Genomic DNA, 17,978 nt, shown 5'->3' with positions numbered 1-17,978 from the left:
ACTTGGAGTGTAATGAATGAACCACGTGTTGAATTTAATTCTATAGCATAATCGTGCGGATAATTAAATTTCACTTGACCCTTATGTATTTAATCTAAATCTCTTGACATGATTATATATATCTTTTCGTGATTTTAATGATTATTTGATTTATCAATGAGTGAAATCAATTTAATTCGTTAAATATCTCAATGAGTTGGGAACTTGAGAATGAGCGAAGTATAGAACATAAATTCGTGTCGGGAACCGTCATTCTAAAAAATGGGTAGAGTGAATTTTATGTATTTTTTCCTTGACGGTTAAAATCTAAGCTCAGTATTTAACGACAGTTAAATTTCGACATTTGTAATTAGTTCACAGAACCATTGAAGAAAATGATACTTAAGTTAGTAAAAATAATTTAAGGGCAAAACGGTCATTTATGTTCGTACTTAATTATTGGATCTCGAATAGAGATAAAATACATATATGGCGGGTCAGAGGAAAGTATTACAGATTTATTGGTTTCTATGATCTTATATATTCCGATAGTTCAGTTATTGGTTTTTAGTGAAAAAAGTAAAGACTAATAATTAGATTGGGTAGTCTACGGTCTATTAGATAGGATCTAACTATTGGAATTTGGATAATATTGCCTTGTTTGAACCCTATTTTTCTAAAACTTCATTTTTTTTCAAAACTCATTTTCAACCACACATTCTCTAATAAAATAATATTACATGCAAATTTGAAACTTTTAATTAATTTTTAACCGCACATTCTCCACCAATCTATTATTCCAAAAATATATTCTTTTTAGGGTTGGGCAAATCTCCCGAACCGATCGAACCGAACCTGAACCTGAACCTGAACCAAACTGAACCGAACCCGACGGTTCTTGTCAAATTAAATATCTGAACAGGTATCTGAATTGAGAGCCGATGGGTATGGTTTAGTTCTCGGTTCTAGACCAAGAACCGAAGAACCGAAAAAGAACCGAATCTTTCTAATTTTTTTTATATTGAGTAAATCAATTTATTTTAATTTTTTCTAAACAAATTAACAAATTCTAAATCCAAATTTTTTGCCCAATAATTTGTTTTATTTCTAATTTTTTAATTTTTGTACCCATTTTATTGTTTCATTTCTTAACCCAACAAAATTCAATCCACTAAATAACCCTAAACACTTACACTAAAGTGCATAACGTTGTCTCGACTCTTGCACTCACTCTCGTAGCCTCGCTAACATTCCAAAACCTATACAATCGTCGGCCGACGCTGTGACCTCTGATCGAAGCTGTAACCTCCGTCGACCAAAACTTTGACCGTAGCGATCATTTGAACAATGTAGTCTACTAGTCTTTGACATTCCGAAATCATTGAATGTATCATTAGTTGTATTTATATAATGTTGTTATAAATGTTAAATTTTTAATTATAGTACAGAATTGAACTGAACCGAATCGAATTGAACTGAATCGAATGGAACCGAACCGAAACGGTTCTATAATTATATTTGGACCCGACGATTTCATTTACTAGATACCCGAAAATTTTGGTTCGGTTTGGTTCTCTTTAGAACCGAACCGAACCGAACTGACCCGCGCCCACCCCTAATTCTTTCTCTAAAATGGGGCTAAAATAAGGTCTATATGTCTGACGGTCCCTGGTGGTAGATCTATAAAGTGTTGGAACTTAATTACTGTACTTATAATAATTTTGGACTTAACTGTAATTACAATAAAGTTTTGTACTTAGTTTTAATTACTATGAAAATTGTAGATTTAATTATAACTGTAATTGAAGTTCTATGATTATACATATAATTAAATGTAAACTAATTGGATTTGAATTTAAATTAAAACTACCGCTTGAATTTTAATTAGAACTCTTATTTGAATGTGGAATTATTATTGTACAATGATTGTAATTATTCTATCTTTGTAAATAGAGATTCGATGAAAACTAGACATCCTATGAAATTGTACAACAATTATAATATATAATCTTATATTGTTCAAATTTGGAGAGAGAAAAATAGAGAAAATTATTTTTATTGCTTTATTCAATTATTCGGTTCAAGAATTAGTTTATTGATTTAATTAAAACAAGGTGTCCATCCATCGATATAGTTTTGACTTTGGAGAATATCATAGGAGATTTGGAGGTTTGAAATATCAAGTTCTTGCAATTAAAAAGTTGAAAATTCGTGATCCAAAAAGTTAGAAGTACGTGATTCATAATTAATTAAAAAAATATCGAATTTAGGTAAAAATTCGAATTCTTTAATCTTGATTTAATAGACACGTGAACATTTAGACGATCTTATTTACTGAATTATTATTATTTTTTTTTTCAATTTTTGAATCATTCTGCTTTCACATTCAAACAAATATAACCCACTTTTAAATTTCCTTAATCCTTAATTTATACTTATAAAGGAGATGTATGGAGTATGGTTGACTTGTTTGTAAGCCCAGTCCCACGAAGTCATTTATAGTAAAGGGTTTATTGTGTTTTTTCTGAAAGTTCATAATAAAAGGCCGCTTAATAGAACTTGGCCCAATGAAACTTGCATGGGTTGGGCCTAAAGCGGTCTTACCCATATTACACCCCTAACCGGATTCGATCTGCTACAGAATGGCTCATTTAAATGCACGAAATAATTATAATATGGGCTTGGGCCTCCCATTTCCAAATTTAGATTCTTCCTTGGCAGTCCAAATGTTATTGCATAATTCTCAAAAACAATGAATCAATTTTTTTTTTTATACAATTCCAAAAGAATAATGCTATTTGAAGTGAAAATTACCGACAGTCGCCCTATGTAACTTATATTTGACAGTTTTTCATTTGATGTATAATTCAAAAAATAACTACCATATTTATGTATCAAATACCAAATTGCCAAGTGTATGCCATATAGGACGACTGCTGACAGTTTTCACTATAAATAACATTATTCATTCCAAAAAGATGCCATGAGTTTAATCATACCATTTCATTATATTGACAATTTTAAAAGCTCTTGCCCTACTTAGTAGGGACATATTAGCAAGCATGACACGTTGTCAAAACTCAATTTAGTGAATAAATACACACATATACTTGTTAAATGTTGCGATAGACCCCTTTTAGCAATATTCAATTAATAAATGTTTTCTTTTACATGTTACAAAAGGCCTTTTTTTTTTTTTTTCCCCTTCCAGCGCAAGGAATTGTGACTAGCTCAACGTAGTCTTGAGCTGACTACATCGCTCAAGGCAATACAAGGCACGAAATGAAAATCTCTACTTAAAGTGATGTGACAAGCAAGTGCATCAAGCCAAGACACCGACGTACTTCGGCTTGATTAATTATCTAGATTTTGTTGTGCAGTTGACAAGAACATATCTAACAATTTCCACTGTCTTCACAGAAAATACAACCGTCTTATTTGAGAAAAAAACAAAAACAAAAAAAAAGTCATAAATTCCAACTATTCCAAAGTCAGCTGGCACTCCAGTTTATATCAAGTGGCGTGGCAACGATATTATAGGGTTGACCCCGTCGTGTGCTATAATTTGCCGTAAAGTTTGACACTAACCCATTGCAATATGAAGTCGACCTAAAGGCGCCGAAACGGCCAAAGTAATAATTCATTCACGCTTTAATGTTTGACATTCACGTTTGCAAGTTTGTATATATGTGGACACTCACATCTATACTAATAATTTGTTTCAGGCCATCGATTGCGATCTTTCCCCATTGTCAGAATATTAATCCATTAAAATCAGATTATTAATAGATTTTGATCAAAGCTGATGAAATGCGTGATCGTAAAGTTGTGGGTCCTATAAAATATGTTGTTAAAATTAATTGTTTATTTTGATTTGAGATTTTAATTCAAACCGAACATGGGCTAAAGTTCAAAGTTAACGAGGAGTGTAACTTGAATTGATGTTAAACATCACTGTCGATAGATAGCATTATTATTCTGCGATTAGTAAGACTATTTTTAACATTTGTTACACATATTGACGCTTCATGACGATCCAACTTGTTGACAATTCTGCATCTTTAATGAGCATAAGAGTGTAGGGGCCGAGGGAGCGGGACCCGGGCTAAGCCCATTTCGACTTTTTCATGTAATTTTTTTTTTTTATTCTATATATCCGACTAGTACTTTTTTTTTTTTGGTCACCCATCTCTGCCCTTGTGTCCTACCTATTTTGTTTGTACCAAAAATCTAATAAATACTTAAAGCAAGTATAGATTCAATGTATTTTCGCATTGTAAAGCAAAATATTCTATTGCTTGAAACCACCATTCATTCTTCATTCTTGCATGTCAAAATATAATGATAGCCATATATAAATAGTTACTGTAGCAGCCGACTTGACCAGTTATAATGTCATATAAAACTTCTTTAATTAATGGATTGCTCGAAGTTTAAATTAACACGCTTCTTGATAATCAAAATGTTTCAAAGGAATAGTAGAATTAGACTTTCGACAAATGAATACAAATTGAAGGAAGAAAACAAAACGACGACTTCTAAAGTATTCGGCTTTCTAGATCGTCTTACAGTAGTAAATATCTTTTTTCTCTTTTATCGTGGTTTATTCTCATTTGAATACTCTAAAGTCTCGATAAGAAAGAGGCATTTTCAGGACTCTACCATCTAGTCAATTTTATCATACTTAATCCCTTTTTATCTTTCGTGACTACATATGTTTTCGGCTAAGGAATGAGATGTTTTTACAAGTGCTATTTTTCGTGAAAGCACACTGGCCAAACGTTTAATATTCTTTTTGCTTTCCTCTCTTCTATTCTCAGTATTAATTCACATTTAGTCCCCCTCAAGAGCAGTAGCATTCTCGAGTCATGCATTTGTGCTTACACATTGCTAAAAATAGTCGAAAAAACACGCTTTAAAGCAGACAAAGATGCTCACGTATTTGCAAAATTTCGATTATCGAATTCAAATGTGATCAAGAGCCAAAGAGCTACTACAATCAACATATGATCACAAAGAGTACAACTAGGACGAAAAATATATTTCTTACATTGAAGTCGTCATCCCCTTTTTTTCACAAAATCAACCAATTATGAATCTATCTACTAGTACATCAAATTATCCGTATAAATATCAGCATCGAAAGATTCTCTCTTCAATTTGAGTCTAAAATGTCTTCTCCATTTTATCTTTTCGCTTCCAGTTTCAGATCTTTAGACTTCTCATTCTAATACTTGGTAAACTCACAGACAAAATTGTTCGCATGAAAGTCACTTGGATAATAAAACAAAAAATTGATGGAACGAATAATTTGAATTCGTGCAGATGACCCGACCCTACGGTTTACTTAGTCAAGTCAAACACTGAATAATAAATTAAAGAACTGAAGAAGCTGACGAACAAGCATATTTCTTCGATTTGACGTTAAGGTTCATCTTCCAACGGAAGCCGAATTCGATGACCATGCGACTTTCTTTACTTCGTTACGTTTCCACACTTGTTTTATATATATATATATATTAAGATACAGAGAGAGAGAGAGAGAGAGGGGGAGAGGAAATGAAATGCGACCTTGCTGGTACATGTGGATACTGATACGTCTTCTAGATTTTTGAGTGCAATTTGACGAACTTGGGAAATGCAAAAGGACATCTGATATAGCTTTCAACTCAAGTATGGGACTTCCATCTCACTTAACTTTGGTAATTCATCTTTTATCTTTCTTGTTCTCTAGATTTATTGGCAAATTAAGCAGATAAGTATGATACTTTGCGTCATCCTAGTATATTGTCCGAAACTTCTTCCTCGCGTTTTGACGAAAACTAGACAACATAATCTGTTCATTTCGCAAGGATTGAGTGCTCCTACCCCTCCCTCTTTAAGACAATAGTTGTCTCATTCTTCAACTCTGTATTCTATTGATTATCTTTTGAAAAATATGTACATAAAGATAAAATATTGTAACATTTGTTCTATTCAAAACAAATCAATGTTTTAATTAAAACCAAGGTCCCGCATTGAGAAGTGTTTTCATAGAATATAACAAGGATTAAGCCACGTTTGATACACATTAATGTAAAAGTGAGAATGAAAAATATAGCCATTATGAGCCCCATACAAAATATAAAAAACCAAATATGGTGACTTGATGTGATGGATAACGGTTATATTTTTCATTTTAATCGACAAATAATGGGAAACAAATAGGGGCTAAAATTATTCAAGTAGTTGTAAAATTTCTAGAGACATCGTTTCTTGATGAAAGTTTTACACAAATTATCAATGTATTAATATTTCATGAGCCCTTTTTTTGCAAATATTTTTCGATATTTTACTTAAAATCCACAAAATTGCAAACCCACACATCATGCGAATTAATAAAAATTGAATCTTGTACAGTTTGTCATTCTTCCTGTTAGACATCATGTTGTCAAACGACCTCCAGGGCGATGATGAAAACCAATTTTATCAGTCGACATGAATGACTGAACGATAAATCAACACCGAATAATGGGATGACCCGATCTAGCATTGCTTTACCTATTGGAGGGCTAATAATCTTTGTGGCTTGTTGGTGTGCTATTGGGACTTAACCCTAGTCGAGCCTACTTACCATACTGTGACTTACCTTAAGTTAGCCATTGGACTATTATAAATTGGTAACTCCCTTTGTTGTGTTGAACCCGTGCGTGAGAGAACCCGAGAGAGAGAGGCAGTCTTCTTCTTCTTCTCCTTCATGCATCCTGTTAATTAATCTTCCCTACCAATTGCTTGAGGCTTTGTGACTCTTACCTGTGTGGTATCCATCCTAAGTGTGTGGAAGAAACAACAAGCAAAAGAGGAAAAGCAACCATAGGAAGTAAGCTCGTCGGTGGTCGGTCACCTCTCGATTTTGGTGTTGAATTTGATGTTTAATGGTTAACTGAGCCCGGAAATCACCTTGAGCAGCTAGAGGAAGATCCTAACATCTGGTATCAGAGCTTGGGTAGCAAAAAAGGGCTCAAAATCGGCTGATTTTCGGACATTAAACATAGAACCCGAATCTGAAAAGCTTCAATTACTCACAAACCAAAGCTCGGTTGGACAAACGGAGGCCATACCCATTACTAGCAGGTCGAGGCGCCCCTGGTGAGGCGGCGCGTGGGCGGTTGTCCGATGAAACTGTCTTAAGGTAACTTGCTTGTTTCGATCTCCTGAACGCGCTGATATACTTTGTTTTGTGTTTCAGGTTACACATAAAAAGTTGGACGATTTTGCCCCTGGTGCGACGCCGACTGAAATTCAACAGCAAGCTCGTTTTTCTCCACTCTACAGACTCAGATAGGTCCGCTCTGGTAAATTGGCTTAATCCATTTAAATTCAGCAATAGCAAGATCATCGGGTGGGGTGATCGTTAGGTTTTGGGGTTACCGTGAAAGGGTAACCATTGCTTGTGCTAGAACTAGGATTACTTGCGTTAATTGAGTACTTGTTCTTTTGATTTAAAGTGCTTGGTATTTCTTGGTGGACGTAGCGTTTAGGTTCATTGTTACTTTTGCTAAGAATTAACAAGATATTACCTTATCACGCTTCCCAATACTACTTCGTGTGGTTTAATTAGTGTGTTAACCAATGACAACACATAATTTTGATTTGGGAATATTTAATGGTAAAGGGGACTTCTCTATCTGGCAATAAAAGATGAGATGCATATTAGTCCAACAAAAGGTGTCAAAAGCCATCGAAGGCAATTTTGCACCTGACATCTCAAAAGAACAAAAAGAGGAAGCCGATAAGCTTGCCTATACCTCAATAATATTAAACTTGTCTGACGCCGTCTTTAGAAAAGTGGGAAAACTAAAAACCACCAAAGAACTTTGGAAAAGACTAGAAGACTTATACTTGCTTAAATTTACACCGAATAAACTCTACCTACTCGAACGATTCTTCAGCTTTAAAATGGATCCTTCAAAGGATCTCGACGACAATCTAGATGTATTTAATAAATTGGTGCAAGATATTGTCAATTGTGACGAAGCCGTGTCTGAAACCTATAAGGCCATTATCTTGCTCAATTCAATCCCGGACTCTTATAAAGAAGTTAAAAATGCCATTAAGTATGGTAGGGACACGTTAACACCTGAAATTGTCGTAGATTCTCTTAGGAGTAAGGAGATGAAAATAAGGGCTAAAAAACAGGATAGGAGGAGTGGAGAGTTGCATATGATGCGGGGTAGAACTCAATTTAGGCAAGCCAGTCATGATGGATACCAAGGTAGTGGCGAATCAAGTAGTAATTGTTGGAAAAAGAAGGGGAATAGTAGACCTAGGTCAAAGTCTAGAATTAAGGCTAGAAAATGCTATGGCTGTGGAGGCACAGGGCATTTTATAAAAGACTGTCATAAAGAAAAGGGAAAACAAAAGGTTAAGGAAAGAGATGAGGTAAATGTGTTATCCTCTACCTCCGATACCGAAAACGGTGAAATCTATGTGATCACTAGTCCAGTCGCATACACTACTGAATTAAATCTAACTACTAATTCTCACATGCATGAATGGATATTAGATTCTGGTGCGTCTTTTCATGTGACGTCTGAAAAGAACTGGTTTGAAAACTTGCAAGAATCTAATGATGGGCAAGTAGTTCTGTGTGATAACTTTGCCTATACAATTGCTGGAATTGGAGATATAAAGATAAAATTTAACACAGGCTTTGTGTACATGTTAAAGGAAGTTAGATACATTCCTGAATTATCTAGGAATTTAATTTCAGTAGGAAGACTTGAGAAAGACAACTTCACCGGTAAAATTGAAAACGGTATGTTTAAAATGATGAAAGGTGCGCTAATCTCTATTAAGGGAATCAAGAAAAACGACATTTACATCACTACTGGGGAAGTGATTAGAGGATTAAACTCCTCTATTTTTTCCGCCAAAATCGATCACACACATACGTGGTATAGTAGGCTTGCACACGTAAGCATTAAAGGACTTAAGCTACTTAATGAAAAAGGTGCATTTGGTAATGACCGTGTGTCTGACCTATCGTTCTGTGGTCACTGTGTGCTTGGAAAGCACCATAGAGTGTCATTCTCCACTAGTACGCATAAGGTTAAAAGCATGCTTGAATATGTGCATTCTGATCTATGGGGTCCTGCTAGTAATCCCACATCGAGTGGGAATAGGTATTTCCTATCTATCATAGATGACTACACCAGGAAAGTGTGGGTCTATCTATTGAAAGACAAAACTGAAACCTTCCATAACTTTAACAACTGGAAGAAACAAATGGAAAACCAAACTAGCAAGAGGATCAAATTTTTAAGGACAGATAACGGCCTAGAATTCCGTAATGCTGAATTCGATAGGATGTGTAAAGAAAGTGGAATAACAAGGCACAAAACGGTTCCTTATACTCCCCAACAAAATGGGGTAGCAGAAAGAATGAATAGGACCATACTAGACAAAGTGCGCTGCATGATGTTAAGTTCTGGGGTTCCTAAGTCATTTTGGGGTGAAGCCGTTGTAATTGCCTGTTATTTAATAAATTTGACTCCATCGGCTGCATTAAATGGTGATACTCCACATGAGAAATGGTCTGGAAAATTGGGTGACTCAATGCTTAAAGCGTTTGGCTGTGCTGCGTTCTCTCATCAAAGTGAGGGAAAGTTAGAACTTAGAGCCAGGAAGTGTGTCTTTCTAGGATATCCCGAAGGGGTTAAGGGCTATAGGCTATGGGATAGAAGCCAAAAAGGAGTTAAGATCATCGTGAGTAGGGATTTCACATTTAATGAGAGTGAGATGCCTTGTCTGAGGAACGAAACCGAACCTGTAAGTGAAACTGAATCAGGTGAAGAAAGAAATCGGTTCAAGGTGGAGTTAGGAAAATTTAACACATCAGTACCTAGTACTTCGAGTGAGGTGGAGATTCAGGTCCAAGAACTTGAAGAGGAAAATGAAGTAGTGATAGAAGAGCATCCTGAGGAAGAAAATCCATTAGCCAACTATAATTTAGTTAGAGATAGAGAGAGAAGACAAACGAGAGAACCTAGGAGGTTCGGGTATGAATCTGAATTGGATTTTGCATACGCTAGTTACGAAGAACTAGTTGATAGGGAGCCGAAAACTTTTGAAGAGGCTATGAATAGTGGTCAATCTAAGGAGTGGCTTAAGGCTATGAAAGAAGAGATGAGTTCTCTAGAAAAGAATCAAACTTGGGAGTTAGTACCGAGACCTAAGAATAAATCAATCGTTGATTGCAAGTGGGTCTTTAAGGTTAAGGAAGGTACTAGTAGTACAGAACCCTTAAGATTTAAGGCTAGGTTAGTAGCGAAGGGTTACACACAGAAAGAAGGTGTTGATTATAACGAAATTTTCTCACCAGTTGTCAAGTACACTACTATTAGGGTCGTGCTCGCATTGGTTGCGCTCTTTGACTGGGAACTTGAACAACTCGATGTAAAAGCCGCTTTTTTACATGGAGAGCTTGATGAATAAATCTTTATGAATCAACCAAAAGGTTGTAAAGACAAGTTAAAATCTGATTATGTGTGTTTTCTAAAGAGATCCCTATACGGTCTAAAGCAATCACCTAGACAGTGGTACAAGAGGTTTGATTCCTTTGTACTCACTATAGGATTTCAAAGAAGTAAATTCGATCATTGCCTATACTTTCAACACAACAAGACTGATAACAATTATTTGTTCTTGTTGCTCTATGTGGACGACATTCTTTTAGTTGGATCATCTCCTAAGTGGATAAACAATATAAAAGCAGATCTTAGTGGAGAATTTGACATGAAAGACCTAGGAAAGGCTAAAAGGATTCTAGGCATGGAAATAGAATGAAATAGGTCAAATTCCATCGTATTCTTGCATCAGTCTCCATACATATCAAAGGTGTTGAAAAGGTTTAATATGAGTGACTGCAAACCTGTCACGTTGCCTCTTGCAAACCATTTTGTTCTATCTAAAGAACAAGCTCCCTGCAATGAACGTGAAGTGGAATACATGAGTAAAATTCCATACTCAAATGTGATTGGTTCCATAATGTATTTGATGGTTTGCACTAGATCGGACTTAGGATTCGCTGTTAGTACTCTCAGTAGGTACATGTCTAATATAGGTCCTGAACATTGGGAAGCATTAAAGTGGCTTTTAAGATATTTGAGGGTACAAGTGATGTAGGTCTAAAATTTAGTGCTAATAAGGAAGGCGTGAAATTAAAGGGTTTTGTAGATGCTGACTATGCAGGAGATAGGGATGGTAGGAAATCAACTTCCTTTTACGTATTCACCTTATCAAATTCGTGTGTTAGTTGGAAATCACAGTTACAACACATAGTTGCACTATCCACTACAGAGTCAGAATATATTGCCACCACTGAAGCAATTAAAGAGGCTCTATGGCTTAGAGGTCTACTTCATGAACTGTGTGTCTTGAATGAGTATGTGGTTGTGTATTCTGATAGTCAGTCATCCATACATCTGTGTAAGAATCCTGTTTTTCACGAACGCACTAAACATATCAATGTTAGACTACACTTCATTAGGGATATAATATCTCAAGAAGTAGTAAGACTTGAAAAAATTCACACACAATATAATCCTTTAGATATGGGCATAAAAGTGCTGCCACTTGTAAAGTTTAGAAGTTGCAAGGAGCTTCTAAATATCGGTACAGGTAAATGATTTCCAATTTTATCAGTTTTCTGTTAGAGGTGTCACTAATGGAAAACGTTTTTCTTTGCAGGTCCTTTGACACCAAGGTGGAGGTTGTTAGACATTATGTTGTCAAACGACCTCCCGGGCGATGATGAAAACCAATTTTATCAGTCGACATGAATGACTGAACGATAAATCAACACCGAATAATGAGATGACCCGACCTAGCGTTGCTTTACCTATTGGAGGGCTAATAATCTTTGTGGCTTGTTGGTGTGCTATTGGGACTTAACCCTAGTCGAGCCTACTTACCATATTGTGACTTACCTTAAGTTGGCCATTGGACTATTATAAATTGGTAACTCCCTTTGTTGTGTTGAACCCGTGCGTGAGAGAACCCGAGAGAGAGAGGCAGTCTTCTTCTTCTTCTCCTTCATGCATCTTGTTAATTAATCTTCCCTACCAATTGCTTGAGGCTTTGTGACTCTTACCTGTGTGGTATCCATCCTAAGTGTGTGGAAGAAACAACAAGCAAAAGAGGAAAAGCAACCATAGGAAGTAAGCTCGCCGGCGGTCGGTCACCTCTCGATTTTGGTGTTGAATTTGATGTATGGTTAAATGAGCCCGGAAATCACCTTGAGCAGCTAGAGGAAGATCCTAACACCTCCATTTATATGCAAAAATTCATAAACTTTTTTTTTCATAGAATAAGAAAACTATGATTTGGTTACATGAAAATGAGTAATGTTATTCATAGTAAAGACTACTGGTACTCACTCTATGTGATATACATTTGACAATTTGTTGTTTAATGCATTAATAAGATAGTTTTTTTTTATTATCTCATCAATCAAATAACAAATTGTCATGTGTATGCCATGTATAATGACTACCGGTAGTTTTCACTATGAATAACATTATTTCATAAAGATATACTGATAATCAATGATATTCTCTACATCTTTCATTAAAATGTTATAGCACACGCATACATACATTGGAGATGTGTTGGAAGAAAGCCTAGATTTATTAAATGCCACATTTTAAAGCAGTTCACTATGTACTAGGAAAGAGTTGTCAATTTTAGGGAAAAAAAAGAAAAGTACTAGTATAAAATAATCAACCATGTTTGGCTAAGCCAAACGTGTACTTCTTATCAAACCTACCCAGTCTGTAATGAAGTATTTGACTCGAAGGCTTCTTATTACTCCTTCCTTGCAGAATCAAATGTTCTAAAGATATGCATGTTTATTGTTAATTGCTTTCAATCTATGAATTTAGAGAACTTCTAACGACGAATGGTGACATACCTAACTGAAAAATCAAATAAAGTTGTAGCTATGAGTGCTACTGATGGTCTGATAAGAGAGGATGGAACTAAAAATATTATTTCCAATTATTTAGATCACAAACAAACTTAGGTCATGATATATGTCCCCCCGTGTTTTCTGTTGAGTACTTGAAAACTTTTAATTTAGACAAGACAAAAATTGCAAGCTTAAACGTCAAACTTTAGAAGAAAACTTACAACAAACAAAAATTTTCCGTCTGATCATGAATCTTCATCTGATCCTCTTACAAGAGCACGTAAAGTCTATCTTCTTGAAAGACTGGTGCTATCCAATTCTTCCCAATTTTTCAAAGAATCGGCACTAGAAGTTCCAAATTGTGATTGAAATCTCAGAACCTCTTGCTCTTGTTGCTGGTTTTGTTGTTGAGTTGGCAATACTGGAGATATCGTTGTTGTATTTGATGAAGATTGTGAAACAAATGTTCCACCATAACCACGATAATAAAACCCCGAGGCACCATAGTTCAAAAAATTATTATTAACTCCTCTATGGAGATATTCTGCATAGTTCTGGAAATTGATATGACTTTCTTGAGATACCGGCCGAGGGATTGGAGTAGTAGTTGACTCAGAAACAATTCGTAAATCTTGACGCGTTGTTAAGTAACCAGACTCAGTTTTTCCTTGCACTCTTTCAGGAAAATTGAGCTTAGCTTTGCTTCCTTTAAATCTTAGTGCTGCTTCATCATAAGCATGAGCGGCAGCCTCTGCAGTGTCAAATGTTCCAAGCCAGACTCTTGCAGCCTTCTTTGGATCCCGGATTTCGGCCGCCCACTTACCCCAAGGCCGCTGCCGGACACCTCTATACCGTCTTCTCCTCTGCAGGTTTGGTCTCCCTTTATATAATGTTTGATCAGTAAAAAAATTAGGAAAAAAATCATTTGCTGCAAAGTTCAACTGTAGATAATCCTAGAAAAATTACATATCCATATGCTCCTATCAAATAAAAAACAGACACATCAAACAACTGATGCATCATTAGAATGACATAAGATGTTAAGGATTAAACCCCGATTGTAATTAGGGGAGAAATATTATGCAAAACGAGATCAGAAAAGTATATAACCAAACACAGACTTAGAGTGGTTAGCCCTCAAAGAGCTACAGTCATTTGCTGCGCCAAGTTTTTACTACGAAGAAGATGATTACGATGGTAATCTCTTGCATCTCGGTTTGTCTCTCAAAAAAATAATCCTCCAAAGAATCCCTTATTATATAGAAAGATGTTAGGTCGATTCCTGGTCGAAAGGATTTGCGATCTATATATATAGATATATACTCTTACGTTTTATACCTTCTTGTTGAACTGCTGGTTGAGGTTGGTTTTGCTCTTGTCCACTTGAAGATTCAGGCAGTGGTAATGGAAGATTTCCATATACTGTAGGAACCGCAGGATTACTGTATGAGTTACCAATAACATGAGAGAGGGCAGAAACCATGGCTGACGTTTCACGTTGTGATCTAGCAGAGTAGATAGGATACAGTTCTATTCTCTCCTTTTCCTCCGATTCATCAAACGGAAGGGGCCTCTTTGCCATGCCTTCGATCCACTGTTTTCCCCTTTAATTATGACAGTGAAGTACTTCAAAGAGAATACGTATAAATTACAGGCTGAAGAAGGAGATTTTAGAGTTTTCTACATGATATACAAGATGTCTGTAAGCTTTAAAAAGGATGGAAATCAAGAAGGAATTTCTAGGGTTTTCTAAAACAGCTGCAGTATCTGTGGAAATTAGGAATGTTTGATCGTACTTTTGCAAACCTATGACTCGTGTTATCTCCTAATTAATTACTGGGGTCATATTTTCTCAAAATTTTATTTTATTGCATCACTTTTTATTTGCATAATTAGTCTTCAATTTTTATTTATTGTCACGTTCTTATCCTCACTCTTCTAGTAATTAGCACATTTGATCTTCTTGTTGTTGGTTTCTGTCCAAATATTCGAGTAAATATTTTATAACATTTCGTATTTATTATTATTTTTTTTGCTTATTTACGTTATTTTATACCCTTCTACTGAATTGTTCGGACAAAAATCGTTAGTGTTCGCATGATATGCTAATTAATGATAATTGATGATGGGACGATAAAAATTTAGATATTAATGTGAGAATGGAAAAATATTTAAAGCCTTTAGCGCAATTAAAAAGTGACGAAACAAAAGAAAATTATGGTGGAATTATGTAACCACCTTGATAATTATTAGGGGCAAACAAACACACGGCTTATAAATCTAGACCATTTTTTAATTTTTTGTCTTTGAGATTTTACTTTTATTGAAAACAAGAAAAAAACCAATATTTTAAAAACTTTTGAGCATTAACCTAAAATGCAGGCACAAAGGTTAAAAAATCGAATCGATAGTCATAAGAAAATTAAATAAATTAGTAAAATTGAAAATTGGAGTGAACTTAATGTTTCTAAGCGAATCATTTGGTTTTGGTGCTAGAGAATGAACCAAGTGGTTCTCAACTTCTTTTTACGAGTTATATATGTTTGAGTTTTTAGATTTAATCAATTTGAAATTTGGAGTATCTTTTGATTTTTTCAATCGAAGTCGTTTGCCTTGTTCACTTATTATCGCACTGGAAAAATCACGAGAAGTTAGCTCAGAAACAAAGAAATCGTCACTAGAAGCATAAAACCACTTTAGACTAGTCGTTCATTTCAATTATAATGAAAAATTAAATCGAGGGAAAAACCCGCTTTTTTGTTTTGCAAAATACAACTAGAGACAACAATTAATCTAGGAAGTATTTTAATTGTTCGGTGAATTTAGCCTCAAATTTATAAATGGTCAATCATACGTTTTAATGGATCCACAAGTATTATTCATTATTCATTTCAATCTACTTATAATCAAATCATTTATAAATTCTTCCCAAACAAAGGCTTAGTTAGTACCTTCCCAACATGTCAATAATATCAGAGAAACAGGAAATTATAGAAATGAAGAAGAATAAAATTTGTTCTATAATTTTAATTTTAATTGTTGCGCGCATTAAGGTAGAATAAAATCAATGGCAATGGTAGAGCCATTGCAATAAAATATTAGAAAATAGAATATTGAAAATCACATTTTTAAGGGGGGAAAAACATTGTGGTGACTGGAAGTCAATGGTACAAATATATAGAAAAAAACTAATCTTCTTTCAAAATATGCAGTATTAAGTAAAAGATTTCGAGCAATTATTTCAAGTTTTTCCCTTCCTCTTAACAAGGAGAGAAAAGATTTCACCCCTCCCTCCTAAATAATTTTAATATTTTAGCATTGTGGTCAATTATCAATTTGCTACTGGATGATACTGGTGTTTGATTATAATTTTAAAAAAATAAAATTGGTTTAAAAGTTATGTATTGAACGTAAGAATCGTGGAGTCATTCTGTGGACATAAGATTCTAGTAGAGAGAAATAACTTATTATATATATAATATTTTGACATGTCTCATTAATTTCAACTTTTATGCACTTACGATTTCAAGATTTCTTATTTCAAACATGCTACAGACAGAACATGTTTCATAACTTTATTGACAGCTCTCTCACATGAGAGAGTGGTACCCACGATTATTTTAATCACAGACCCCACATTTTGTAAGAGGGCTGTCAACAAAAATTGCTGTACACTTAGCGTTTTTTTTTTTTTTTTCACCCTCACAACTAAATTTGTCCCCTTCTAATAAAAAATTAAATAAATGCATGCCCTAACACAATATTTTAAATGGTGCAAAAATTGAGGTCTAGGCAAGAGGTAGGCGAGGCATGAAAAAAGTGATAAACTCTAGAAGATGGAATTAACAATCATTGAATAAAATATATTAAAATAAAAAAAAATTTAAACTCGTAAAATTTGAAATTTAACTTTACAGCTTACCACGCCTTGTGACTTTTAAAATTTTGTATTCCTTTGAATTTAGCGAATTACTTATTTATTTATTTTATTATTATTATTATTTTTTCGAATAAACCCGTCAACCTTTTTCAAAATATAAATCCTACTGTAACTATGCGAGAAAGAGAATAAAGGGAAGGGATGAAAGTCAAATTAACTTTTTCTTCAAGCCTGACTTCGCAGTGAGAAAATTTTTCGAATTTTGCTAAAATACAGGGCCACGTAGGTCCTGTTTGAGAAGAATTGTTCATTTTTTTCTTGGCCTTTTCTTCCTTTCCAGTTTCAAGTAACGACGACTTTGACTTTTAGACAGCCCGTTCTACGTTGCAGATTTTCTCCTTACATTAAAATTTCAAATCAAAATTACTAATTAATCTACATTAAAATGTACTAAAAAGATTTGATTTTGATCTACATTGAACAGAGGCTCTATGTGATTTGAATTTCAGATTGCAATAAAAAGTTTCTGAGGAAAAAGAAGCGAATAAAATATTTTCTTGCTTTACTTAGAAAGCGTCAATGCAAATAAATAATTTTTTTATTTCATATTTACCTTAGTGAATGTTAAGTTTAGAAGTAAAACAAATATCTTTTAGAAGTAAATTTTTATTGAGAAAAAAGATTTTAATTTTTTCTCACCAATAAGTAAAAATACACATTTATTAATTTCAATCGTGATGTATAGAGACACTTTCATGGTAAGTAATTTACTTATTTATCACATCAACCAATAAAAATGCATTTTTTTCAATGTTTACATATTACTTACAAAAACTTATTTAGCCGTCATTATTTAGGAAAAACAATGTTTTAAATAATAATTTTTAAAAGAACGTGAGATTAAAAAGCAAGGAAAGGTTTAGAATTTTCTTACAAAGTATTTTACCGTGTGAATGTAAATTTTTTTTCAAATAATGTCGAATAGAGCTTAGAATCAAATTTTTAAGCCTTGTGAGGTGGATCACTTAAATCCACTTGACACAATAATTGGTGTTGAGCACTTTGTAAAGATTGTGCTAGTTGATGGTATTATGGATCATAGATTAAATCCAACGGTTGGATTTGGTTGGATTTAATCTTATTACGGGTTCGGGTGAATTGGCTGGAGGG

The 17,978-nt window shown here is 34.4% G+C and overlaps 1 protein-coding gene across 1 annotated transcript; it reads right to left on the bottom strand.

The window, feature by feature from the left end:
- Nucleotides 1-11,717: 11,717 nt before the first annotated feature.
- Nucleotides 11,718-14,917, bottom strand: LOC111366441 (ethylene-responsive transcription factor ERF114-like). Its single transcript, XM_022987200.1, has 2 exons — nucleotides 14,267-14,917; nucleotides 11,718-13,808 (listed from the first exon to the last, which is right to left on the bottom strand). Exons 1-2 carry the CDS (start codon nucleotides 14,508-14,510, stop codon nucleotides 13,216-13,218), a joined length of 837 nt encoding a protein of 278 aa, XP_022842968.1. The 5' UTR covers nucleotides 14,511-14,917; the 3' UTR covers nucleotides 11,718-13,215.
- Nucleotides 14,918-17,978: the final 3,061 nt, after the last annotated feature.

Source organism: Olea europaea, chromosome 2, assembly GCF_002742605.1.
Source record: "Olea europaea var. sylvestris chromosome 2, O_europaea_v1, whole genome shotgun sequence".
Taxonomy (NCBI): domain Eukaryota; kingdom Viridiplantae; phylum Streptophyta; class Magnoliopsida; order Lamiales; family Oleaceae; genus Olea; species Olea europaea.
The sequence above is the reverse complement of the archived record's forward strand: the minus strand, read 5'-3'. Positions and strand labels throughout refer to the sequence as shown.

Excerpts from the sequence above, each read along its gene's own strand:
- LOC111366441 (XM_022987200.1), bottom strand. The coding sequence starts at position 14,510 with ATGGCAAAGAGGCCCCTTCCGTTTGATGAATCGGAGGAAAAGGAGAGA. Across the intron at positions 13,809-14,266 it reads ACCAGCAGTTCAACAAGAAG|GGAGACCAAACCTGCAGAGG; the intron begins GTATAAAACGTA and ends CATTATATAAAG.